At 34.6% G+C, this 24,312-nt stretch overlaps 1 protein-coding gene across 3 annotated transcripts in view; it reads right to left on the reverse strand.

The window, feature by feature from the left end:
- Scfd1 (sec1 family domain containing 1) overlaps positions 1 to 24,062 on the reverse strand; it is a 97,300-nt gene extending 73,238 nt beyond the window's left edge. For all 3 annotated transcript variants that reach the window (XM_005376971.2, XM_013510387.1, XM_005376970.2), the window contains exons 1-9: positions 23,955 to 24,062; positions 18,740 to 18,810; positions 16,326 to 16,414; positions 13,012 to 13,102; positions 10,293 to 10,415; positions 8,679 to 8,766; positions 5,368 to 5,457; positions 3,264 to 3,319; positions 2,160 to 2,245 (exon numbers count right to left, since the gene is read on the reverse strand). In XM_005376971.2, coding sequence (XP_005377028.1) covers positions 2,160 to 2,245; positions 3,264 to 3,319; positions 5,368 to 5,457; positions 8,679 to 8,766; positions 10,293 to 10,415; positions 13,012 to 13,102; positions 16,326 to 16,414; positions 18,740 to 18,810; positions 23,955 to 24,006 — 746 coding nt within the window. In that variant the 5' untranslated portion in view covers positions 24,007 to 24,062. The remainder of the gene's footprint in view (positions 1 to 2,159; positions 2,246 to 3,263; positions 3,320 to 5,367; positions 5,458 to 8,678; positions 8,767 to 10,292; positions 10,416 to 13,011; positions 13,103 to 16,325; positions 16,415 to 18,739; positions 18,811 to 23,954) is intronic.
- Between the last annotated feature and the right edge of the window lie 250 nt (positions 24,063 to 24,312).

Here is a 24,312-nt window from a genome sequence, read left to right on the forward strand (position 1 = left end):
GACACTTTATAAACTTTAACTCCATTAATACACTTAGACGTAAAAGACTATTACTTGAAGCAAACTGAGGTACAAAGTTATGCAGTTACTATGTGTCTACAGAAATTTTAGGGATTTTCTTTAAAGGTATTATTGTTACTAGAAGCACACTCCAGTTACAGTAAGACCATGCCACTTTTCAATAACCACTACTATTTAATTATAGAAACTGTATATTTTTTCCTGCAATAGATCTCTGACCATTTAATAACTCAGTACAACTTTCTGGGTATCTGTACTCACTCTGGGCTAAAAACTCAGAGTGGCACCCTTACCACTTACTATCATTTATTCCACAGTGAGGAGGAAGGGAAGGGATGATGGCTTACAGCAGGATTTCTTAGCTTTGGTACTACTGACATTAGGGGGTAGAAAACTCCTTGTTATGGGGTTTGTTCTGCACCTTGTAGGAACTTTAACCTTGGAAGGTGCCACTAAGCACCTACAACAGCCCTCACTAAATTTTATTAGCATCTGCCCAGATGCGACAAGCACATATACCTCCAGACACTATCAAGTATCAACAGGAGACAAAACATCCTTGGTTGAGATTCACTAGCTTATGGTTGTATTTAGCACAACAGTCCATGAAACTGCTGATTAAAATAATTCAGAAATGCATCCAACAAATTAATAGGACAAGTGTACTGTGATGAGAACAATTTAATAATTATCCAAATAAAATAGTGCCTTTACATTGGTTTCCAAGGTTGATACTAAAGTAGTATGAGAAGGAAATTATTAAGTAAGTTATGACACAGTGTTTGCATCTGCTCTGCTTAAGTTAGACAAACAGTCTGAAGAATACTTAAGACCAGCAATGAAATTGAAGAGCAGTTTAAAATAATGGAAGAGCTTAGGTAACTGAAAGTTTGAAACACACTGTTAGTGTGAATTACAAGTTATAATAGCACATAAGGCTATAGGAGGGATCAAAATTGATTTGAAATGAGGTACAAGATGTAATAAAATATTTTTAAAAATTATTATAGTAAAAGACGCATTGCCATTAAGCTCCTTCAAAATATTCCATTTTTTTGACTACACTTATCCCATCATTCTTGCTACTTTCTGAAGCAGTTCTGGAAGTCCTTTTTCATGAGTGTTTTTAATTGCACTGTTGTGGGTGCCTTGATGTCCTGAATAAACTCAAAACTTTTACCTTTCATGGTTATTATGAAAAGCCTAAATGGCACAGTGACTGATTTGCAAATAAGGTTGATGAGGACACACCTGCCTTTCCGATGGATGTCACTCAACAGCAGCTTTCACTGTATTTTTTATCATGTTATAAAGACACTGACAAAAGACGACTTTCAGAATTGCTTCAGAAAATAGCAAGAACAATGAGTTAAGTGTACCTTTCATGGTATACATTTTTTAAATTCAAACACTTCCTGTATACTTTGGTCATCCCTTGTATATGGACAGTTATGAAATTTTTATTACTAGAGGGCTATTATTTCCCCAGGCATCATGTTTTTTCTTCCTACAGGCTTTATTTATTAATTCATGTAAGCTGGGGGTAAGAATGAATTTTCTAAAATCCTCTCTCTGCTTAACAATTCTCAGCCATTAAAGTGGGTTTAATTTCAATACTGCCCATTATCATTACTAATGAAAAATGTACTATAATGTACAGGCTTTTTTTAGTATTCCTGTTCAAAAAAATTGGCCAGTTAAAGATTTTGATATTACCTACCCATGCTAGAAATGGCAGCAACGAAAGAAATGCTTTGCAAAATTATTAGTATTTAAGTGTAAAATTGGAAACTTAATAATAAAAATAGAAACAATACAAGTTTTTCCATTGTTTTTAATACAAAAGAGGTTTAATAATAACTAAAAAAATGGCTTCTGATCTTCAAATGCATATAAACAGAAAACTTTCTCTTCTAGTGATAAAATGTAACATTCTACCAAAATGAAATAAGTTCAATTCATTCAATGATTATTTCATTTGTATTTTAAGAACCATTTGAGTCAAAACCTTGAACCTGATGACCTGATTTAAAATAAGAAACAAACTGCTACTATAAGAGTATTCCATTATACAAGGAAAACAACAATAAAAACTACACGTTTTATTTTCAAGTTTTTTAAGTACATTAACATAATACCTGAACTGGCCAGCTCCCAGTGTGTCACCTGTAAAAAGACTATTTCTTGCATCTCTTAGATTTTCCCGAAGTTTCTTATCTAGTTTCTGAAAAATCAAATTTTAGATTAACTCATAATACTTTATGTAGGGTAATATGTTGTATTTTTCTTCTATAACCAAGAAGGCTGGGATGTCTTTAAAAACTAGCAATTCTAAAATTTGAACATTTCAGCATAACTCAGAACCATCATAACTTGCACTTGAAAAAGACCAGTGTCTTCTCTGTTGTGTGGGGTCTGATTTTACTACCACGCATGGTTCTTTTTTAAGACAGGGTCCACTATGTGGCCCAGGCTGCCCTTGATCTTGTATCCCTCTTTTCTTAGCTGAGGGGCTGGGATGACAGGTATGTGCCACTGCCCCAGCTAATAAGCACTTTCCATTGGCTAATTTTACTGTAGGCACAGGAACCAACTTGCAGTAATGACCCATCCTCTCTCTTTAAGCATGATTCTTATAAACAGATGCCTGTTTATATGGAAAAAATGTTGATGTGAGTGACTGGGAGTAAAAAAGAGTACAGGGTATGATAATCTCCAGAATGGAAATGGGAGTACGCGAAGAAAATCAGATTTCCTGTAGTAACTCAGTCAAGCTAATAAAGTTTCAAAATGTCAATGATTTTCTAGTCTTTCCACACCACTTACCCTTTTTCCTTTCCAGTATTTAGTTTCTCTTTAATTTCTTAATCATGACCAAAAATTTGTGAATGTTCAATTTATACTGAACATTTTACTCCAATGGAGTGGGGCATTTTTAAAATGCACTTCACCCAATTTAAAACTGGTTGTTTAACACTACACACTTGCTAAATGAAACTGAATACAGATTGGGGAGGAAATGAGTATAATAAGGTAAACACATAATACAGATTTTAGCAAAAAAAGAAATTGGTCGGAATGATTACTTTCTATCTTCAGCAGAATCCCAATGTAATAAAATATTTGCCTCTGGTACTCAATATATAACTCACAGTAATCAGCTGCTTAATATTAGAAAAAACGAGATACTTCTGAGAAAACACATTATTGTTTATGGTCAAGTGATAGTTGCATGAACTCACCACTGCCACCATTTCTGCTGCAGTTCCTCTTGAACATCTGATGATAGGAACAGCACCTATTTTAAGAATAAAATATTGGCTTTTTATTAAAATGAGTATTTATAACATACATCAGCATCAAAAAATAAATAGAATAGGTATATACAGTTTCAGGCCAAAGAGTCAGTTTAAGCATGGTTTAGTCTTAGGTTAAGCATGGTTAAGCATGGTTTAGTCTTTACAAGACTAAAGCAAGGTTTCAAAAATGAACACTCTCATTACTAAAGAAAACAGAAGAGACTTTCTATGGAGCTGATCGGTGTAATACTGACTTAACCACTATTTTGACCTCTTCTAAGCAGTTTCAAAAAGTAACAACATTTACAAAGAATTCACTTTAATTTGACTCAAAATAAGAATGAAAGAGTTCAGCTAATTTAGTAGTTTAGATTGCTATTTTTTATTTTACAAATTAATAATAAAATATCTTAATCTTTAAAAAAATACTAATTTAAAAAATAGAAAATTTCTTCATGTAACATCAAGTGCTCCTAAAACTTGGCTGCAATTTGTTATCAAATCAACTCACTGACCCTCTTAATTTCTCTCTTCTTTTATTACTGCAAGAAATTTACCAAAGGGCAAAATCCTAAAGTAATATGTAAAATTCAAATGCGCTGAAAGATGTTATTAAACAAACTTGAGGACTCCATAATCATGTGCTGAAACTGCTGCATTTCAGATTTAATAGCAAAACACACTATCAACTGGAAAGGAAAAAATGTGGATTAGCAAATTTTTAAAAATTATCTTTTCTTCTGATGGCCTAGGTTGGTGACGGCAAGCCTTTTAGAGCTTTCAATGATATAAACAGCCTCTGTGGCACGCATGCCATAGGTTGGCCACCAAAAAAAATTTAACATTAGAAATGCAAAAAGTTAACTCTGGATTATAGATTCTCCAAAACAATTCACATTAAGAGTTTGAAAAAAATCACTTTTCCTACTCTCTACATAATAAAGGTGGTTGTAAAGTTTCAGTGGTCATTATAAATGTCTTCCTCAATCTACTCTTATTCTGAAACCGTATCATGTATTCCCAAGCAAAAATAATGTGCATATTCATAATAACCCTAGCAATAGGTAATTATACAGGATGGCAAAACGGAATGATGATTATGTCTGTTTAATGAATATAAGTTATATACATGTGTTTTTTTAAAAAACCAAAATCCAATCCATTTGAGAGCCCTGAGCTCAGGCAGAAATTAGAGATAAAACTCTTGAAAGAAATGAATCAAACAAGGTGAGACACATTTAATAAGCTTGTCTTCTGAAGACGCTTTCTACTTTCCATGACACAGGAGGAAGAATAAGCAGAAAACAGGAGACTTACTGAAGTGAAAAATAAAAGATCTGTGTTCAGAGATGGAAGTTAAATCTCTGAGAGAAGGGTGCCCCAAACTTTGCATACAAATTTATAAACTTTGTATACAAATCCTAGGAAGAGCATATCTCTTCTTTAATTTTCTCATTTATGAAATGTACAGAGTTTATCACTCTACTGTAAGGATCATTTTAATGAAAAGTTTTAAGTGCCTATAAAGTTAAAACTGCAATCAGGCTTATAAACAGATCTATTAGTAATGGGAAGCATAAAGTCATATATTAAATACAATATAGCTATAAGCAATTTTAAATGATCCAAGGAAATGTTTAAAATTTTTAGAATATAGGTAGATTAGCATTATATATAAATTTAGTGATTTCTGCAGGCTTTGGAATTTGCTTCAATAATTACCAGGCACATATCTTTCTACTTAAAAGGACGTTTGAAATATTTTACAACAAAATATTTTTAAAAAGCTAGCAGGCACATAGGCAAAAACATCATCAAACCATTTAAGACATCCAAGGAAACAACTCAAAAAACTGCTGGATGCTAACTCAGGCTTAACCACACCAAGGTATCAGAATTAGGTTTTAAAAAACAGAAAGTGTATACTTTGCGCCAACTCTGGAGAGCTGCTCAAGATTCAAACAGGTAAAAGGACCACATTTCAGTGTTACAGATTAAAAGTCGTCATTTATTGTGAAGAACTAGCCAGGAAGATTTGAAAACTTACCCAGTGTAACAAAAAAGCAGAATAGGCTGTCAACAATAGTGTCCATAACTGTTTCCATTTCTGTGTCTGTGATATCTGGTCTATTAATGGCTAAAATGAGAGGTAAAGGAAAAAAATAATGATCAAAATTTATCTTTTTTATCTTTATTAAACACTTAAGTTACTAATTAATATGCAGTTAGATGACATAATACTCAAATGAAATTGTTAGTATAAGCTTATATGTGTGGTTAAACATTAAAAAAACTTTACAAATAAAAACCACATATACCAAACTATCTCAATATTAGAAGAATGGTAAAAGAAAAACAAAAAACTCTCACTATATAAACTATCTAAATTTTTTGCCAGAGCCTAGGAAAATGAATATTATAATCCATAATTTTATTCATAAACACTAGATGGCTTCAAGAAACTACTGATCCTATTAACCAACAATGCCAAAAAAGATAATGTAAATCAATTATGGCACAACCAGTATCACGTATCATTTTCTTTGTATTATAAAGCTACATGAAATTCTTTTCTAATTTGTAAGACCGTACATAAGTAGTTCCCACACATTAGTAGATGTAAGAATTACTCTGGAATACAGGGGAAGGAAAAACAAAGCTATTTCTGGAGACTTTTAAAGATTCTTCGTCCTTTCTTGCAGGGATTCAATTCAATAGATCTGAGATAATTCTAAGAAACATGCAGTTGTGACAAGTCCATCCAGAGGTTTCTAACCCAAACAATCCCTACTGTTTAAGAAACACAGCTGTGAAGAATATCCTCAAGAGTCAAAGACTGATTTACTGTTTTCTCTCTCACAATATGCAGGGTCAGTATCTGACACAGTAAATGCTTGTTAACCATATGTGGAAAGACTGATCTAAAATTTTACCTACACAGTAGTTTTAATTTGCAAACACCCTGAATACAAAAAAAAAAATGTAAAACTTAATGTAACTTGCGATTAGCAAGACAGGAAAGCAGAATCTAATTTGATATATCTAAATATTTAAAGAAAGTGTGGTCTACCAGAACATAAAACTAACAAAGAGTTCAATCAGGCAAAAAAATCCAGATGAAGGAAATGTGCTGTTCGTAAGGTGTTCCAATTGTCATCTATCCAAATCAGATGACACAAATGGCAAAGGATACAATGTGAATTACTTGATTTCAGAGAACATGAAATCTGTCAATGATCTGGCACAGGTACAACCTACAAAGAAGCACTTAGCCCTTCAGTGCTAAATTTAGCTCCATCCCTGTGAATAATAACCTTAACCATCACAACCTGTCCATTAGTGTCTTCAACACAACTTGAGACAACAAGCTGCTCTGTCTGAGATAACAGTCTCAGTTTGACTAGTTCCCTTTACTGGGTAGGTCACAAATCCATAAAAAGCTCAGAATTAAAAAGATAGGGAATGGAAATCAAATCATGGTATTAACATATCTAAGTTTTTTTGGTTAAAGCACTTACATTGCTTGACATAATTTGGCGTATGATTACACAGTGGTTAAGGATACTATTACTGGAGTGTACATGCACTATTTTCATGCACTATAATCTGGCTGTGCCATTTCCTGATCCAAAAGCAGGGTGCTTGTTTTTTTAACAGCTATGCCTCCTCATTTTTCCATGCTGGAAATTGGAAATAACAATACCTACTTCACAAACGTATTCTGATGTGCAAGAGAGCTTATATAGTAAAATGCTTAGAACAACTTATTGCCAAAAGCAAGCAATTACGACTATTATTACTATCTGGGTAACTAGCCATGTGACTAAAATTAGTAATTAAGTTCAGATTTGTGATTTTTTTTTTTAAAGACAGATACAGGCCATTCTAATTAAACCGCTAAATACTTGAACACTCACTATGATTTAGATTCATTAAAATATACTTAATTTTTTTTTTTTTTTTTGGGTCTTTTTGAGACAGGGTCTCACTATGAAGTTTAGGCTGACCTTGAGCTCACTTTATAGCCCAGGCTGGCCTTGAACTCGCAATGATCCTCCTGACTCAGCCTCCCAAGTGCTGGGATTACAAGTGTGCGGCACCATGCCTGGCTCAATATACTTATTTTTAAAGAATTATTTAAGTATTTGGGCAGCTTTTGCTTGATTTATAAATTTGCCTGGTCTGGCATGAGACATTTTAAAAAAGATAATATACCAAATTTATGAATATAAAATACTTTTAAGTGAATTTAACAAACTAAATTTGACTAGCTTGTTGAGTGGGACAGACTAGAAGACTTAATTCAATCTTGAGTTAACTGATCAAGAAAAAAGTAAAGGTGCTTGTTTTTACTACATTTTAAAATAATATAACAAATTTGTAAGTTTAAGAAAAACATGGCTTTAAATATGTAACTTAAGTTGCAGATTTATTTAAAACTCATTTTTTTAAAATAAAAAAAATTCAAAAAAGAAAAACTCAATTAATTGTGAATGGACTTCTATAATAACCACCACCAAAAATCTCTCACATGGGCAACTCAGCAAATTCTTATAGTTTTTTAGTTAATTTGTTTAATTTCAACAAGAAACCATGCTACAGAATAGAGATCTCAATGAAACCAAAGGTTCCTCTCTCAGAGACCTTACCATCTGGGCCAGTTTTTTATAAATGAGAGAAGTAAAGCATCTCACTCTTAAAGGTCAAAATATGAGACAATTAACTCTCCTGCATTAAAATACTATCTTAGTGGCATGGTACATTCCTGTAATCCCAGCACTCTGGGAGGTTGAACCAACAGGATTGTAAGTTTGACCTCTGCCTGGGCATGTTAGTGACTTAGTAATATCCTGTTTCAAAATAAAAAAAATTTAAAAGGGGATGGAGCTTAATGCCACATATATATATCTTAATTGTCAAGTAAATATACACATTTTTTTCTCAACTGCCACAATCATTCATGCAAATTTCTGTGGAGACACCTAAAAGGTCAGAGAATTGGTACTTTATTGAGATTATACAATATGTTTACTAAGACTAAACATTAAAATATGTTTACATGTGACAGAATTTAGTTGAGACTTATTTTCTATGTGCTTTAAAAAATCTTTGATAGCTCTACTGCTATAAACAAAATTTAGTTTTGGAGTATACTATGCATGTTCACTATTTTTCTTCTTACAGTGCATCACTAATTTTGTTTGGTTTTTTTTTTTTTTTTTTTTTTTTTTCTCCGGTACCGGGAACCAAACTCACGACCTTGAGCTTGCCAGGCAGGCGCTTTTGCCGCTGAGCTAAATCCCCAGCCCCTCATCACTAATTTTGTTAACAATGAATTGCAATCTTATTTTTACATACCACGATATGAAACAAGTTCCTTATTTTGATTACATAATACAAACATATCATCTTCCAAAGTAATAAAATTGAGATACTGATCAAAAACCTAGAAATAAATGAAAAAAATTATACTCAATTTTATAATACAGTCATATTAAAAGTAAATTTAATTTGATTTACCCTACTAGGAGTAAAAATGAGCAAAATTCTAATTCCATTCAATAATTAAAATAACCTAATTGGGTAAATATGAATTAAGAATATTAAAAAGCCATGAAGACACTAAGTATCAAGGAAGAGAGTATTTTCAAAAAACAAAATTTAATCAGTATAAAAACTCTGTGGTTATGATGGGAATGAATATTAACTGTGGAGAAAAAACACAATTTTAATTTTTATAATTATTATAATTACATTTTCCTAAAAAGTCACAGTATCTGTTTTTATACAATGTTTTACTATATAGTACAGAAAAATTATACCAGTTCTACTTAAGTGCAAATGAAGGCAAAAATTAAGAAAAATTATATTTAGTTAAACAAATTGAAAACCATTTCTACTATTTTATGTAAAATTAATGAGAAAGTTTGAGCCAGACCAGTAAGGAAGCAACGTCAAAAATAATCAGAAGTAGCAACCAGACTACCTAAATTTAAGAATGAAAAAATCTACCAGTGGGGAAAAAACATGTGAAGTCCTACATAGTTGTGTAGTTTTTCACTTATGTCTGTTCCATATTCAAGGACAGAGCACATGAGGGCTAAAACCAGGAAAATATTTTATAACTGAAGCTGAAAGTGTCTAAAAATTGCTATGATATAGGATTACTGGCTTGTTGCAACTTCCTTTTGTCTTACAACACACAACATAGCCTCGTTGAATCCTCTCAATACATGCCTGCTGGCTGACCCACCGGTAGTACATCCATGACTGTTCCATTGGGAGACTTGTACCACTGGTGGTACAAACAGATCTAATCACTGTTATCGGTCTTTTTACTAATGAAATTAATAAAAAGCCACCTAATGGGAAGTCACGCATGTACCACCAGTGGTTTAAGCCACCCAGCAGCAAGAAATAGGAATTCTGCTGTTGTGAATGTGTTAAGAAAGAAAGGATGTGGGGATAATAAGGTGACAACAGTATTACAAATGAAGTAACATCAATATATTCTAAATACAATTTATGACAAGTGTGAAACTGTTTCTAAACCGAGATACAAAGACTATACAAATCTCAGCCTAAAGTAACAATTGATTCTGCTTTTTATTTTCATCTTTCAAATTCACTGAATATTAGGTTTCTTTATTTTGTTCACTTTTCTTAGTTTAAGGTGAAGATCACTTACATTACTAGAACTCTTTCTAAAAATATTGAATCTAAACATTTCTTGATGTTGTGGTCATTTGTTGGTTTTTTTTTTTTTTTTTTTTTTTTTTTTGGTTTTTCTCCGGTACCAGGGACCGAACTCACGACCTTGCGCTTGCCAGGCAGGCGCTTTTGCCACTGAGCTAAATCCCCAGCCCCATTGTGGTCATTTGTAAACTAAGACACCTATGTCCATTAACAGCTTTCAGAATATGTTAATATACGACATTCACCAAATATCCATCACCAACCCAAATCACTTACCTTGGCTACTTGTGTTACTGCACTAGCCGCTAATGCTGCATTTGCAATATCTTCCAACTTACTTCTTGAAATAGCAGAAATAAAATTTAAATAATAAGATTCATACAGCTGATTACGAAGATCCTACAAAAATAAATACTTCATTCTTATAGAATAGTATGAAAGAACACCATAATAAAAATCTTTAAATACTGTAAGAATAAAGATTTGGAGGATAAGATATATACTTAAAGACAGGTTACATAATTGACAAAAAAAGTATCCCATGAGAACAAAGTTGTGAAGTAGCAGTTATCTGGTTACTGAAACTTATAAAGTTATGAGATTATACTAACAGATTCTCATTAATTGCAATTAATTGCATATTAGTGTCAGAGAAAAGAGTTGCAAATTTATAAAGGAAAAAAGGAGAAGCTAGAATAAATCCTGTGTTGAAAAATACAACAGTTGTGGAGGTTATCTACCTTTATAGGTGGGGAAGAGAGGGAGATTTGTAGAAGTGGAGATAAACTATGTGTGCCTCTGTGTGTGTGTGTGTGTGTGTGTGTGTGTGCGTGTGTGTGTGTTTATTTCCTAGCTTTGTCCATTGAGAGGATCTAAGAAGACTGGCACCACTGAGTATGCTTAATGCTTAGATCCTAATTTCCAAATACCATTCCTTACAGGGAACAAGCCTCCATTAACCAACAGCTGAATCCAGGGACAGGCACAGAAATTATAAAATGAAACTGGAGTATCTTATTATGCAAGAAAGAAAGTGGTCGAAAGAATAAGGGACTCATTTCTAAAGGACAGAGAACTTCAGTAAGAATACAGGATACAAGAAAAGTATATAAAAACTCATTGGATTTCTATTCATGAAGAATCATAAAATTTGAATTAAGAAAATAATTCCATTCATTAAAAAATATGAAGAAACATATCTAACAAGAGAAGCACAAATATTATAGACACTATACAACATTAAAAGAAATTAATTCAGATCTAAATAGGTAAAGATATCCCATGTTCATAGGTCACAAAATTTATAATTGTTAGGACTAGTATAATCTGAGATTAATCTACAGATTCAACACAATCCCTATTAGAGCCTCAGTTGGCTTTTGGGTAGAATTTGACAAGCTAATCCTAAAATTTATTTGAAAATTTAAAGAACTCAGAAAAGCCAGAATAAAATTTGGCATATGATTACGATGAAATACTGACCATAAAAAGGAACAGCAGTAGCCAGGTGTAGTGGTACATGCTTGTGATCTCAGACACTTGGGAGATTTAGGCAGGAGGATTGCAAGTTCAAGGCCAACCTAGGCAACCTACTGAGACCTGGCCTCAAAACTGGAAAACAAGGAAAAGGGTGGGGGCGTACCTCAGTAGTGGAGCACATTTGCCTTGCATGTGTAAAGCGCAGGGTTCAATGCAAGGGGAAACCAAACCAAACCAAACCAAACCACACTGAAGCAAAAATGCAACAAGGATAAACCTTGAAAACATTAAGCTAAAACAAAGAAACCAGATATAAAAGATCACGTATTATGAGATTCTGATCATATGAAATGGCCAGAATATGCAAATCTACAGGAAGAGACAGGAACTTGACATGAGGGGGATAGGAATGGGGATGGAAATATAAAAGTCAAAGGATAGATTTCTTTTTGAGGTGATAAAAATTCACTACAGTGATGTCTGCACAATTCTGTGAATATACCAAAAATCATCACCTATACAATTTAAACGAAAAAATTAAATGTCGTGATGTTTGCACAATTCTGTGAATACACTACAAATTATCACCTGTACAATTTAAAGGGATAAACTGCATGATTTGTGAATTACATTTCAATAAAACTGTTATTAAATAGAAAAGGGAAGGAGGAAGAGATTGGTATGTAGTATCTCTTTAATAAAAATGGCACTTAGGTTTGTGCAGGGTACAAGAGGAATGTGGGTATCATAAAGCTACCCAGGACACAAAACATGTGACCTTGACTAACGAGTTAAACAGCAATTTGATTCAAGAGCCAATAACAAGAAAAGTAGTTGTGATTTGTGACAGATGCTATTAGCCACCTATCCTATAACCATTTATCTACTCTTTTCTTTGCTAAAAGAATCCAAATTTTTTTTGAGGTAGCCATAAATTCACCCCAATACTAACTTTTACAGCATCTCTTGAAGCTGGTTCTAACCAAGGAGACATAAAGGAAAGCCTTTGGGAGCTTCTGGGAAGGTTTAACTTTCCCGATCAAAGTCTACAGTCAGGGCTGGCAGGGCTCATGTACTATTGTTTCTAGCCATGAATGGAGATGTGATGTCTATGTCTGCAGCTGCTACCTTACATGGATGAAGCAACATGACATGAAAACAACCTAAATGAAGGATCAGAGAGACAGAATAAGCCTAAGTCTTTGGTCATTTCATCATGCTCTTGCACCAGCATGGACTTCCTATCTGAGAAAATGAAACCTCTATTTTTAAAGCTAATAAAGTTAGGCTTTCTGTTTTATAAAGCTGATTCTGTTTTTATTAATACATTGCTTCTTGTGATCAAAAAATGTAAAATCATTTAAGTTATTTTAAATTCAAAGATAGTCTCAAAAATCAAAGTGAGAAACTGGGAAGGGGAAGTTTTGATCCTTTACATCGCATATCCAAAATACTTTGTGAAAAAAGTTTGACTTGGTATTACTCATGTATCAGGTAGGATAAGAACGCAAGTTACCTGGCACATTCTATCAATATTTTCTTCAGATGGCATTACAAAATACACTGCAGGAACATCTGGAATAGGATCTCGATCAGAGTGCAAAAGCCTAAAAGAAAAACACAGAAACTCACTTCTTAGTCGTTTATTTTTTTATTAGCATGTTTACTGTTCATAATGTTTATATTCCTTGTGTGGAGTTGCTAAGTGTACATAACCACCTTAATAACTTTTTTTGTCCCCTCTGCTGCCTCTCCTCCCATCTCTTAATCCCCTTCCCATGTGAGATCTATCTCCTTAGTCCTGATATCTCTTTTTTATTTTGCTCTTTATTTACAACTTTGGTTTCTCATTATAAGAGAAATCCTGCGATACTGAAGCTTGTATGACTGATTTATTTCACTTTCCTACAAATGTATCAGTCATTTATTTTTAAGACATTTTAACATAGTATTTCTCAAGCTCTTGCTGCTCTTAATCAGTTAATCCAGCTTTTTCCTTAAAAAATGCAACAAAATTATGTCTTAGTCAATACAAATATTATTTATTAATAAGGTGCTAATTTCTCATTATTTTTCATTTATTCTATTCGATGTGACTTAGTTTTAGTATCTCTTGTGGTCTGACATTCTCTTCTATCACCACTCTTGAATGGAAGTTAAAACACATTCAAAATGAGGTTTATATCCAGTTTTCATGGACATATGAGGGGTGGAGGATGATACTGGTGAATGGGAGGAAAGTGCAGGTTTCCCCAATGGGGAAAAAGAAAGTTGATGGAGGCTTCAGACACAATGCAAAAATTGAACTACAGATGAAATCAAATATATTTTTAAATCAAAGGTAACTGAACATTTCCTAAAAGAGAATTTCTGTTTGTTCATTTTTTTTTGTGGTGCTAGAGATCAAAACCGGGCCTTCAACATGCTAATAAGCTCTACCACTGAGCTACAGCCCCAGCTCCAACTGACATTTGCATATTCATTGCTTCATAAAAGAAGGCACAAGAGACCATCTTACAATCCCATCAATTATATGCTGAAGAGTTTTCTTTTTATACCTCAGGGAATATTTTCATTCAGATATCCCAATATGAAATCACAAAATATTTTTGTTTTTTAAGACTTATCATACTTCTATCAGGAAACATGACTGACACTCTATTTCTAGAATATCACCCACTCTAGCCATCTTTCTATAATCAAGCGTGAAAGGGGCACATGCTGCCAGCGGGTCTGCATTTAATAATTTCTTCCATTTGTCTGGTAGTCGCTACTGACAATGAAAAATATAATGTGATGGCAGCAACAGATTGCTTTCTTTCTTTCCTAGTCTACAGTACAGGGTATTGAGCTCAGGGCCTTTGCACTGAGCTACATCCCAGCTCCTTTTTTATTCTGAGACAGGGTCTTGCTCAGTTCCTAAATTGCCCAGACTGGACTCCTACTTGCAATCCTCCTGCCTCAGGCTCGGAGTGCTGGGATTATAGGGGTGCACTACCACACCTGGCTAGGTTCCTTTCTGTTGATTGTCCAACTGCCTCCCCTAAAGGGCTACCACTACTTCATACTCTGGAAAATTGTGATTATTGTTTTCTTTTTTTTTTTTTTTTTGGTTTTTGGTTTTTCTCCGGTACCGGGAACCGAACTCACGACCTTGCGCTTGGTGATTATTGTTTTCTACAATCAGCCTAAAATAACTTTCAGAGCATAAAGTAATTGATGCAGTATTCTCTAGCAAATAGGGAAAATGGCCAGAGGCAAGGTTTGCATGAGTTCACCATAGTAGTTAGGCAACCATTCTTTGCTCTGGCTCAACAGCTCCTATTTGCTAGACTCTCAAACTGGCAGACTCTCCTCTTATCCCTTATGAAGTACTGAGTTGGGCCTCACTTCTATTAGCCACTGTAACTGAGCCATTGTGATTCAGTAGACAAATAGCACAGAATTAAGCAATCCGGCCACAGCTCTGCTACTAATTAGCCATCTAAATGTAAGATACTTAAGCTTTCTAAGCTTCGATCTTTTCATCAGTAAAATAAAAAAGCAAAACAGTATCACTGGTAAATCATGCTTATTAATTATCCACTATTTCCAAGGACTGTGTCAAGCTAAATTTCTGTTTAGTTTCTGAGAATTAACACATTACCAAAAACTTGTATTTCAAGTCTAATATAAAAATGAAGGGAAAAACCTGTCAAATACCATATTTCATCAGATCAATGGTGGTATCAATTCTAAAACCTATTTTGTATATCATGTAGAAAAAAATGTCATCAACTATGACATGTCATCAATTGAAATATAGACCCTAATTACAGACACAAGAAAGTGTGTACTGTATTTAGAGTTGATGCAACTGGGGCTTCAGGTGTAGCTCAGAGGAACAGTGCTATAATCCTGAGCCCCACAAAAGAAAAAAAGATAAAAGGTAGAATTGATGGAACACAATATTCTATTAAATACAGACAAATTATAGTTAGAGAAAATACTCATTATGCACAGAATTTAAGCCATCAACTCAGGTTCTGATATGGAAGTCAGTGAAACTCTAAAACCATATTCCTAGTAAGAGACTGCATTTCAAATTCAGTATGTTGTAACACAGTACTATTGGACTCCTTCAATACATCAATGTTTTAGTTTGTGTTAATTTAGGAATATAGCCCCTCTCCAAATACTCTACTAGGCAAAACTATAAAACAGTACAACTGATCTTTATCCAACATATCAGAAGCAATATAAGCAAAGAGTAGTTAAGAAGGCAATATAGCCTTTAATGATGATTAACCGTCAATGTGTAGTTACTTCAATTTTTCATACTGATAAACTCACTTTTTTTTAAAAGAACATTTAAATTAAAGGACTAAAACACTTTTGTCCAGGCATGGTGGCACACGCCTGTCTGTAATCCCAGTACTTGGGAGGCTGAGGCAGGAGGATCACTGACCAGCAAGGGCTACACAGTGACACTCTGTCTCAAAAAAACAAAGTAAGGAGAGAGGATTGACACTAAGACACTTTTAGAGTTGAAATGGAGCTAAGACTTCTAGCACTTTCCTTTACAGAGAGGGCTAAATCCATGGAAAAGATACGAGAGACATTTTAAATTGTGAAATTGTATAGCTTCAGAGTGACGATTACTTAAAACCTCAGAAATGAGGGCTGAATAAAAGAGGACACCAGAGAAAAATATTCTACACTACTTAAGATACTGTGATCTAACATCATTTTTTCTGTAAATGTTCTTTAATATACCTCAGGATGGCCAAAGAAATCTTTCACAATGTATTTGAAAATAAATGCAATTACTAGAAATACATTAAAACTCACAGATGCAGGGTGATTCCCATATCTCTCAGTTCCTTCACGGACAGCAGGGGAGAGATGATATCTTGGCCAAATCTGTCATAAATGAGAACCTTAAAAAAAATGTGTTTTAAAAACATCACTGAACAACCAATAATGTTGAAGCAAACCTTAAGTAAATCAAGTATACAGAATTCTTATCCTTGCCTCAACTTAATATTTTCTATCATTATTCAGTAAAGCGCCCATCCATGCAGTAGCATTAGTACTTAGGCTAAAACAAATAATTATATAAACTTCTTACAAGTTTTTTTTTCTAAATTAAAAAATCTGAGGACTATAAAACCTTTATCTTGCTTTAATAAAGGGTTTTGAACATTAGCAAATTCACATATTCTCTACCTATTTTTCTTCCCGTTCACATATATCTTTGTAAAACCAGAGATATAAAAAATAGCAAAAAGGTCCACTGCTATAAAGAAAATTTAGTAACTTAAACTTTTTTATGGAGAAAAAACTGCTAATGATGATAAAATATGCTGTTATAAAAACATATTTTTCTTAACTGCAAGGATTTCCCTTGCAGAAGCTAAAAATCTTTCTGCTGTAGCTAATAATAGGTTAGATGTTTCTCTCAAAAAATCTATTTAAATCTCTGTCTATGGTACTCCTGTCTTATGTGTAGGTTCACTTTCTGTAGTTACCTGCAGTCAGTCCCAGTCAGAAAATATTAAATGGAAAAACTGTGCCCCCTTCTGAGCAGCATGATGCAATCTCTCGTGCCCTGCTCATCTGTCCTGACAAAACCTCCTGTGGTCCTGGTCCATACTGCCCAGGACATGAAGCCTCATGTCCCGTGTATCCATGCAGTATATACTGCTCACTTATTAGTCACTTAACAGCTGTCTTGATTATCAGATCTACTGTCAACAGTATCACAGTGCTTATTTTCAACTATCTCTTATTTTATTTAGTAATAGCCTGAACGTACAAGTGCGATGCCATTGGCAATGGCATTGCAATACACTCATTTAATTGTTCTGTTTATTATGGTTGTTCACCTCTTTCCAAGCCTGGTTTATATATTAAACTTTATCACAAATACAACCACAGCATATACAGTCATCCTGGATATCCTTGGGGAACTGGTTCTAGGATCTCCACAGATACAAAAATCCTTTTATGCTAAAGTCTCTTGTATTAAATGGCATAAAATTTGCATATAATCTCTGTAATACTCCTGTGTACTTTAAATGCTAGGTAAACAGTTGTTATACTGAATTGTTTAGGAAATAATGCAAAGTTCTGCATGTTCAGTACATATAAAATTTTTAAAAGTCTTTTGATTTGTGGTTGGTTGAATCCAGCATGTGGAATCCACACATAAAGAGTGATGATGACACACAGTTTGGTAGTTTCAGGCATTCACTGGGAATCTTGGAAAGTGTCCCCTGCAGATAAGAGAAGGGGGTGCTACTGCATACGTATTATTCATCTGGTGATATAACAGTGATGGGTAGGAAAAGTATTTGACATGAATGGGTACCAAAGAAATTCATTAGCTTTTTAACTCTAAAGAGCAACACAAAGCAAAGAAACAAACTAGTTTATACAAAGAACATAACAAAATGCCCACAAAAAAATAGAAGGGGAAAAAATTACGGGACACAAAAATTAGGGGACACTGAAACTGTATCCAGGCATTCAATACAGATCATTCTAACCACCTTGAAAGATCCAACCAAAAAACTTGTAAGGACTCATAAGAGCTTTCAAAACACCCAAACTTTCAACAAGGTTGAAATGTTTTTAGCTTTTCTCAAGAGACCAATATAAATTGCTTGTATATTAATAAGTTTAAATGTAATCAACTGTATCATTATCACGTCAAAGAGATGCTGAACCAGCATAAACTTTTAAATGAAGCAGCCCAAAGACTAGGCATTGTAAAGATTCTACAGCATTTCTCAAAAGAGAAAGAGTAGATTGCTTTCTGGTTCAATGAACAGTTTTAATAATAGTTTTACACCAATAAATTAATAAACTGGTACTGTGGCTTACATATCACTCTCCACTGCGTTGGTTAGAAAGGACCAACTCCGTGAATCTATCTAACCCTGAGAAAGCTTGTAAGATCTGAAGTCTGGACTTGCAATACTAAGGAACAAAACATCAACCAGGTAAAGAGTTATTTGTCAGACCCTACCCAAGAGATCACTAGATGCACTAGATGAATATTCACTATTTTATTGCCTTTCTCATTTCATAAAATGTTTATCAATTCATATTATATTAAGTAAAAATAAAATATTCATGAATTATAACTAAAATGTACTACAATACTAGTTCAGTATTAACAAAATTTCCTCCAGTTACCATCAATACCATCAACAAAGGCTAAGAGGCAGGAAGTAGTTCCCATTAAGAGAAGCTCTTACCTTCCATACTGGTTCTCCTGTGCTGTTTTTAACATGAGGAACGTTGAAATTCAACATACGCTTCAAAGCAACTGAAAATAAACAGCTTTGTCAAACATAACCATTGTTTTCTTAGGATTTCATTTTGCCCCATATTAATAATTTACTACCCCAAACCAAAATGTACAGATCAACTGATCAGATCAAAACTGATTAATAAAAAAAAAAAAAATAGTTGTGTAGAACTTCGGGTCAGTTCTTGTAGAAATATTGCATCAACAGCAAAATGGTATGTGTTTGGTAAACTGTCAAAAATGTAAGGGTATCTATCCCAGATGAAATTGTATAAAATGTTCAGGTAAAACTGTTTTTCTATTTTTCCTAGTAATTTCATATTACACTTTGTATAGTTACAAAGAGAAAAATTTCTTCAATCACGGTCTTGCAATGGCCTTGGTAGGTAACTGAGCTACTTATTGCCTGACTGAAAGTACAGATTAAAACGATTCTAAAAACAAAAATCCTCTATGGCATATTTAATTGAAACATATACAAAATCTCTGTACAGCAGGTCTATATTTATCTAAGAGTATGTTTATAACTGATTTATCCTATCAGATTTAAAAGTTATATGCTTAAAATACTGTTGCTGAGGGGGGAAAATAAGACTTTCCTATATAGTAGTTAAGTGATAATTCCAACTAAGAAAATATGCAATTTTAAAAATCACAGCAATTATGATCTATAATTACAGTATTTTACAGTTTTTATTGCTCATCTGTTCAGGTGTCACAGTAGACCCAGTATTTTCTAAGAAAATTTGTAATCTCTTAGTATAACACTCTGTGAAACTTAGATGACCAAATATTTAAGAAAATGTACTAGTTTGAGCAGGGTGGCGATCCTATGGCATGTGTGCCACTGCCAGCTGTTTATTTATCACTAAAAGCTCTAAAATGTTCCCCATCACTGAGTTAGGTGACATAGTTTTAAAGACTAGCAATCTTGTAATCTACTTGGTTCAGTTTTAAAATCATTTAGATTAGGTCTTAGTAAGTAATACAAACTACACTTAAGAAATAATACAAACCTACACTCCAAACTCCTACCACAGAACCACATATTAAAATCACCTGAGTATCAATTTATAGGAAAACTAGAAAATCATCTATTAAATACTTATAAGTTGAAGTATTTAAAACATAACACCTCTATCACTAAAGAAACTGCGCTTATAATATATAGTTGTCCTGTGATATTTTCAGGAGATTGGCCTTAGGATGCCGTGTAGATACCAAAAATCCTTAAGATGCTCAAGTCCCTCTGATGAAATGGTACAGTATTTGCCAAGGCAAGTCCATTTACTTAATCAAGTCAAGGCTAGATTACTAGTAGTACCTAAGACAATGTAAAGACTATGTAAGTAGCTGTTTTACGGTACTGTTTAGGGATAGATACAGTAATGACAAGAAAGTCTGCATATATTCAGTACAGACACATTTTGTTTCAGGTATTTTTGATTCATGGATGGTTGACTCCATGGATGGAAAATCCATAGATACAAAGGGATGACTGTATTTGAGTATTCGTGTGTGTGTACATACAAACTTTTTTTGGTAAAATGTCAGTATATAATGTCCAGCCAATAATATATATTTGCCAGTAATTTATGACTTTTCAAAGACCCACAGATGAAAAATATATGGAAACAGTGCTTACAACACAGGAGGTACAAAGAGTATCATTCCTGGATTAACTCTTTCACTGTGCTTTAGCCGATCTCTTCCTCCTGGGACCTCTAGGCAATAAAGACACCACCACCCTGGCATTCTAAGTCTCAAAGAGAGAAAATCTGCTTTTTAAGAAAAGATGTGGGGCTGGGGATTTAGCTCAGCGGCACTGCGTCTGCTTGGCAAGCGCAAGGTCGTGAGTTCAATTCCTGATACCGGAAGAAAAACAACAACAAAAAAAAAAAAAAAAGAAAAGGTGTTTACCGTCTTGACACATGACAGCTGGGAAGAACCATAGCCTAGGCTGCCAACTGAGTCTCAGGTGTTACACATTTTCCAGAGTTACTCCGTACTCCGTAGTTAAGTGAAAGAGACCAGTGCCAGCAGGTTAAAATCTCATTTGCCTGCTCGGGACCAGGAAATTTCTCCTGAGCTTTAGGTAACTTTTCAGAGATACTTTGATCCTGTGGATTTGTTACTGAAGTATACGGCTTATGTTCAAAGAGGGTGTAAGTATGAAACTTTACATTCACAGAGTTCAACTCCTCAAGGCCTAAATTACTGCTTTTAACTGAAATAATAAATTTCTTATTGGCTCTAAATATATTATCCTATTCTTATCTTAGTTAATGTAGTTTCACTCTTATCTAGAATGTTTTCTCACTCAGGCACTGAATAAATACTGTCATCTATATTTACTATTCATTCATGCAGCAAACGTTTAGTGAATGCTCACCATGTGCCTGACCCTTACCCTAGCTTTTAGGGATCCAGCAATGAACAAAGCAGATCAAAGGAAAAAACTACCTGTCCTCAAGTAGCTTTCATTTTAGCTGGGGAACAAAGATGAACAAAATGAGTAAAACAAGGTAAGTGAGATCTACCTCCATAGCATGGAAGGGCTATGAAGAAAACGTGATTGGGAAAGCAGAAGAAACTTTAATGATCAGGAAAAGCCTCCTCACAGATTAACATTTAAATAAAGGCTTAAAGTGAGCCCAGCAGTTACCTGTGTCAGAGTCCAGTAAAAAGGAAACAAATATAAAAGGCTGTGAGATGGGAACATTCCTGGTGTATTCAAAGAAGGGTAGAAAAATAAGAAGTGGGATCAGAAAGGTAAAGGGAGGTAAGATCACATGGGACCTGGTAGATCAAGGTAAGATCACTTTGCCTTTACCATGACTGAAACGACAAACTACTGAAAGGTTTTGAGCAAATATATGGCACGATCAGTTTGGGTCCTACATATAAAAGAAGGGAGGGGTGTAAAAGCAAAGAGACAAATAGAAGGTTACTACAGAACCTCAAGGTGGATTGGACCTGGGTGACAGCAATTCCAGTAGTTAGGTACTGAATGCATATTTAGAATAGAACTGACAAATTTACAGACAGATTTGACATGAGTCATCAAAGAGAAAACTTAAGAAAATTATAAAGTTTCTGATATGAGCAACTAAAATGATGAAGTTGGCATTAAATGATACGAAGAGGACCGAGTTCAGTGGAGAGGTCCAAACAAACAATAAACACCTGGGAATCATTAGTATTCTAATACTTGAAGAAGTTAGAGGAGATCATTGCAGGAAAAAAGCAGTTAGTTTGGGGCTCTGCAAGGTTCAGAAGCAGGGAAAATGAGCAAGAACCTGCAACAGTCACACAGAGGCAGCAACTTACTCTGCTTACTGAATCGAATGTAAGAATAGAGAGGACAGGAATCCACACAGCTTTCACAACAAAATGGTATCTGCGGTGGATTTTAAAGGATCAATAAAGATTTTTCAGGCAAACCAAGAACAGGCATACTAGTTAATCTCTTTGTTCCTTAGTTTCCTCATCTGTAAAAGAGATAATAAGGCTTATAAAACCACCTAAAACAATGCTCAGCAACAAATGTGCAAAGAATACCAACTATTTATCTCATCTCCCCAAACTGAGTGAAAATTCTTTTGTGTCAAAGTGTCTTGTATCTAGAATATTTGAGAATTTAGAGCTATTTGACCAACATCAGGAATATGTTTACTTCTGTTACTATAACACATATAAAAGGATTTATCCTCTTCTGAAAATAAGACAAACTAGTGTGATGGTACTAATTTGATAAATAATAAATCTTGCATGAGCTAACAATGATGTGAAATCTCGCTTTAATGAAATTTAGGTCCACAGAAAAAAATATTAGGTTTTAACATTCTACAAAGTTTCTGCATATAAAAGTTTACTAAATAACACAAATTTAACTTTTTGCAAAGTTCTCTTGTATTGGCACATTTCATTGACATGCTATTTAATGTGGAGGACGATCTAATTCATTTAGCTTAAGCTATAAGAACAACACTGCTAAGACAAGCAGGACTACCTTTGCTTACAAATACCACGTATGTCAAGTACTCTCCAAATCTTACACGGATCCTCCCATATTTAAGTTATGCCTGACTTCATCTGACAGGTTATACTAAATTATCTACTGAGAAAAGCAGAACACATATGCTTTGTGTGTCATTATTAGACTGAAATCCATTTTTTTCTTCAAATGATGAGGAAAAGAATGAGGTACAGCCCAAAGCAGTACAGCTAAAGGCCATATTAATTGTAGTCAGTTATTTTTCATGCAAAAAGTAGGTAATTTCAGGAGATAGAATTTCCAAATATAAAACATTCTTGATGGTTTATTTCCACTGGCTCTGCAAAATAGATTCGTAACTTTAAAGACCTCTTGATCACAGAGGTATAAAGATTCATAACTTTATACCTAGCTAATAGGTATAAACAAGTCATCAGAAGTTTGCAAAGAATGTGGTAAAACTAAAAAAACCTAAGATGAAAAAAAAATCAAAACTCATGGGATAAATATCTTTACCACATTTCGCTGCAGAAATGGAACCTATATAAACATCCTCTATTGAAAAAGATAAAACTATTAACTGTCTTAACACACTAATCTTTCAAACAATTGAAATGAGTAAGCTTCCAGGAAGAAAATCTTCATCCTCGGGCGTGTTTTTAGGTTCCCCCAAAACACTGGCGCAAATGAGGGATGGCACAAAACACGCCACTGTGGAAAATGCCACCTATATTTCCTAACTGTGGTGTAAACGCCGGAAAACGGAGTTCTTTAAACGTTAAGACTGGGCAAATTGAAAAATGAAAACTCGGGGACGTGAAATACAAATAGAAACAAATCCAGAGACCTCTTAAGTGGCACCACAAGAAAGAACATACCAGCCACCAAATCTCGCCGTCACGGCCTTCTAAGGTTTAGTAATCTAGGTAGGACCACAGCAAAATCCCAGCCCTGAACCCCATTTTCTTCCACTACAGGAGAGGGGCCGAGTCCTTAAGCTCAGGGCATCTCTCGCGCACAAACTAAAAGGGGAGGGGCTCCTGGGGCTCCGAACTCCTAGAAGTCGGTCTCGGGGCTGCACGCACCACGGCCAAGTGAGAGCGACAAGCAGAGGAAAAGCATGTCGCTGCACAGAACGAAAGTGCAGAGGGAAGTAAGCCAGTACCTGTCTGCCTCTCCCGAATACTAGTTGGCGCCGCCATCTCGCCTCCCACCATCCACTGCTTCGCTGGCGAGCAGAGCCCGAAGATGACGTGGCATCCCTTCCGCCCCGGAAGCTGAGCCCGAGGGGGCGGAGCCAAAGGCTTTCCCCTGTCACTGACCCAAGCCCTGAGGCTCTCCAAAGGTTCCTTACACAATTTGAAGATCCTGTGGACGCTAATGCCCGAATTGCTAGTGTTTTCAATCTAATCAAGCCACACACAAATGTTAGCTACTTTACTGATCTCAGGGTAGGTGCACAGTGTGCTGCTGAGAACTACTAAACCATTACCTCGGTTTTTACAGTAAAGTGCTGACAGTCC

This window comes from Chinchilla lanigera, unplaced genomic scaffold (genome assembly GCF_000276665.1).
Source record: "Chinchilla lanigera isolate Chin_1 unplaced genomic scaffold, ChiLan1.0 scaffold00008, whole genome shotgun sequence".
NCBI classification, from domain to species: Eukaryota; Metazoa; Chordata; class Mammalia; order Rodentia; family Chinchillidae; genus Chinchilla; species Chinchilla lanigera.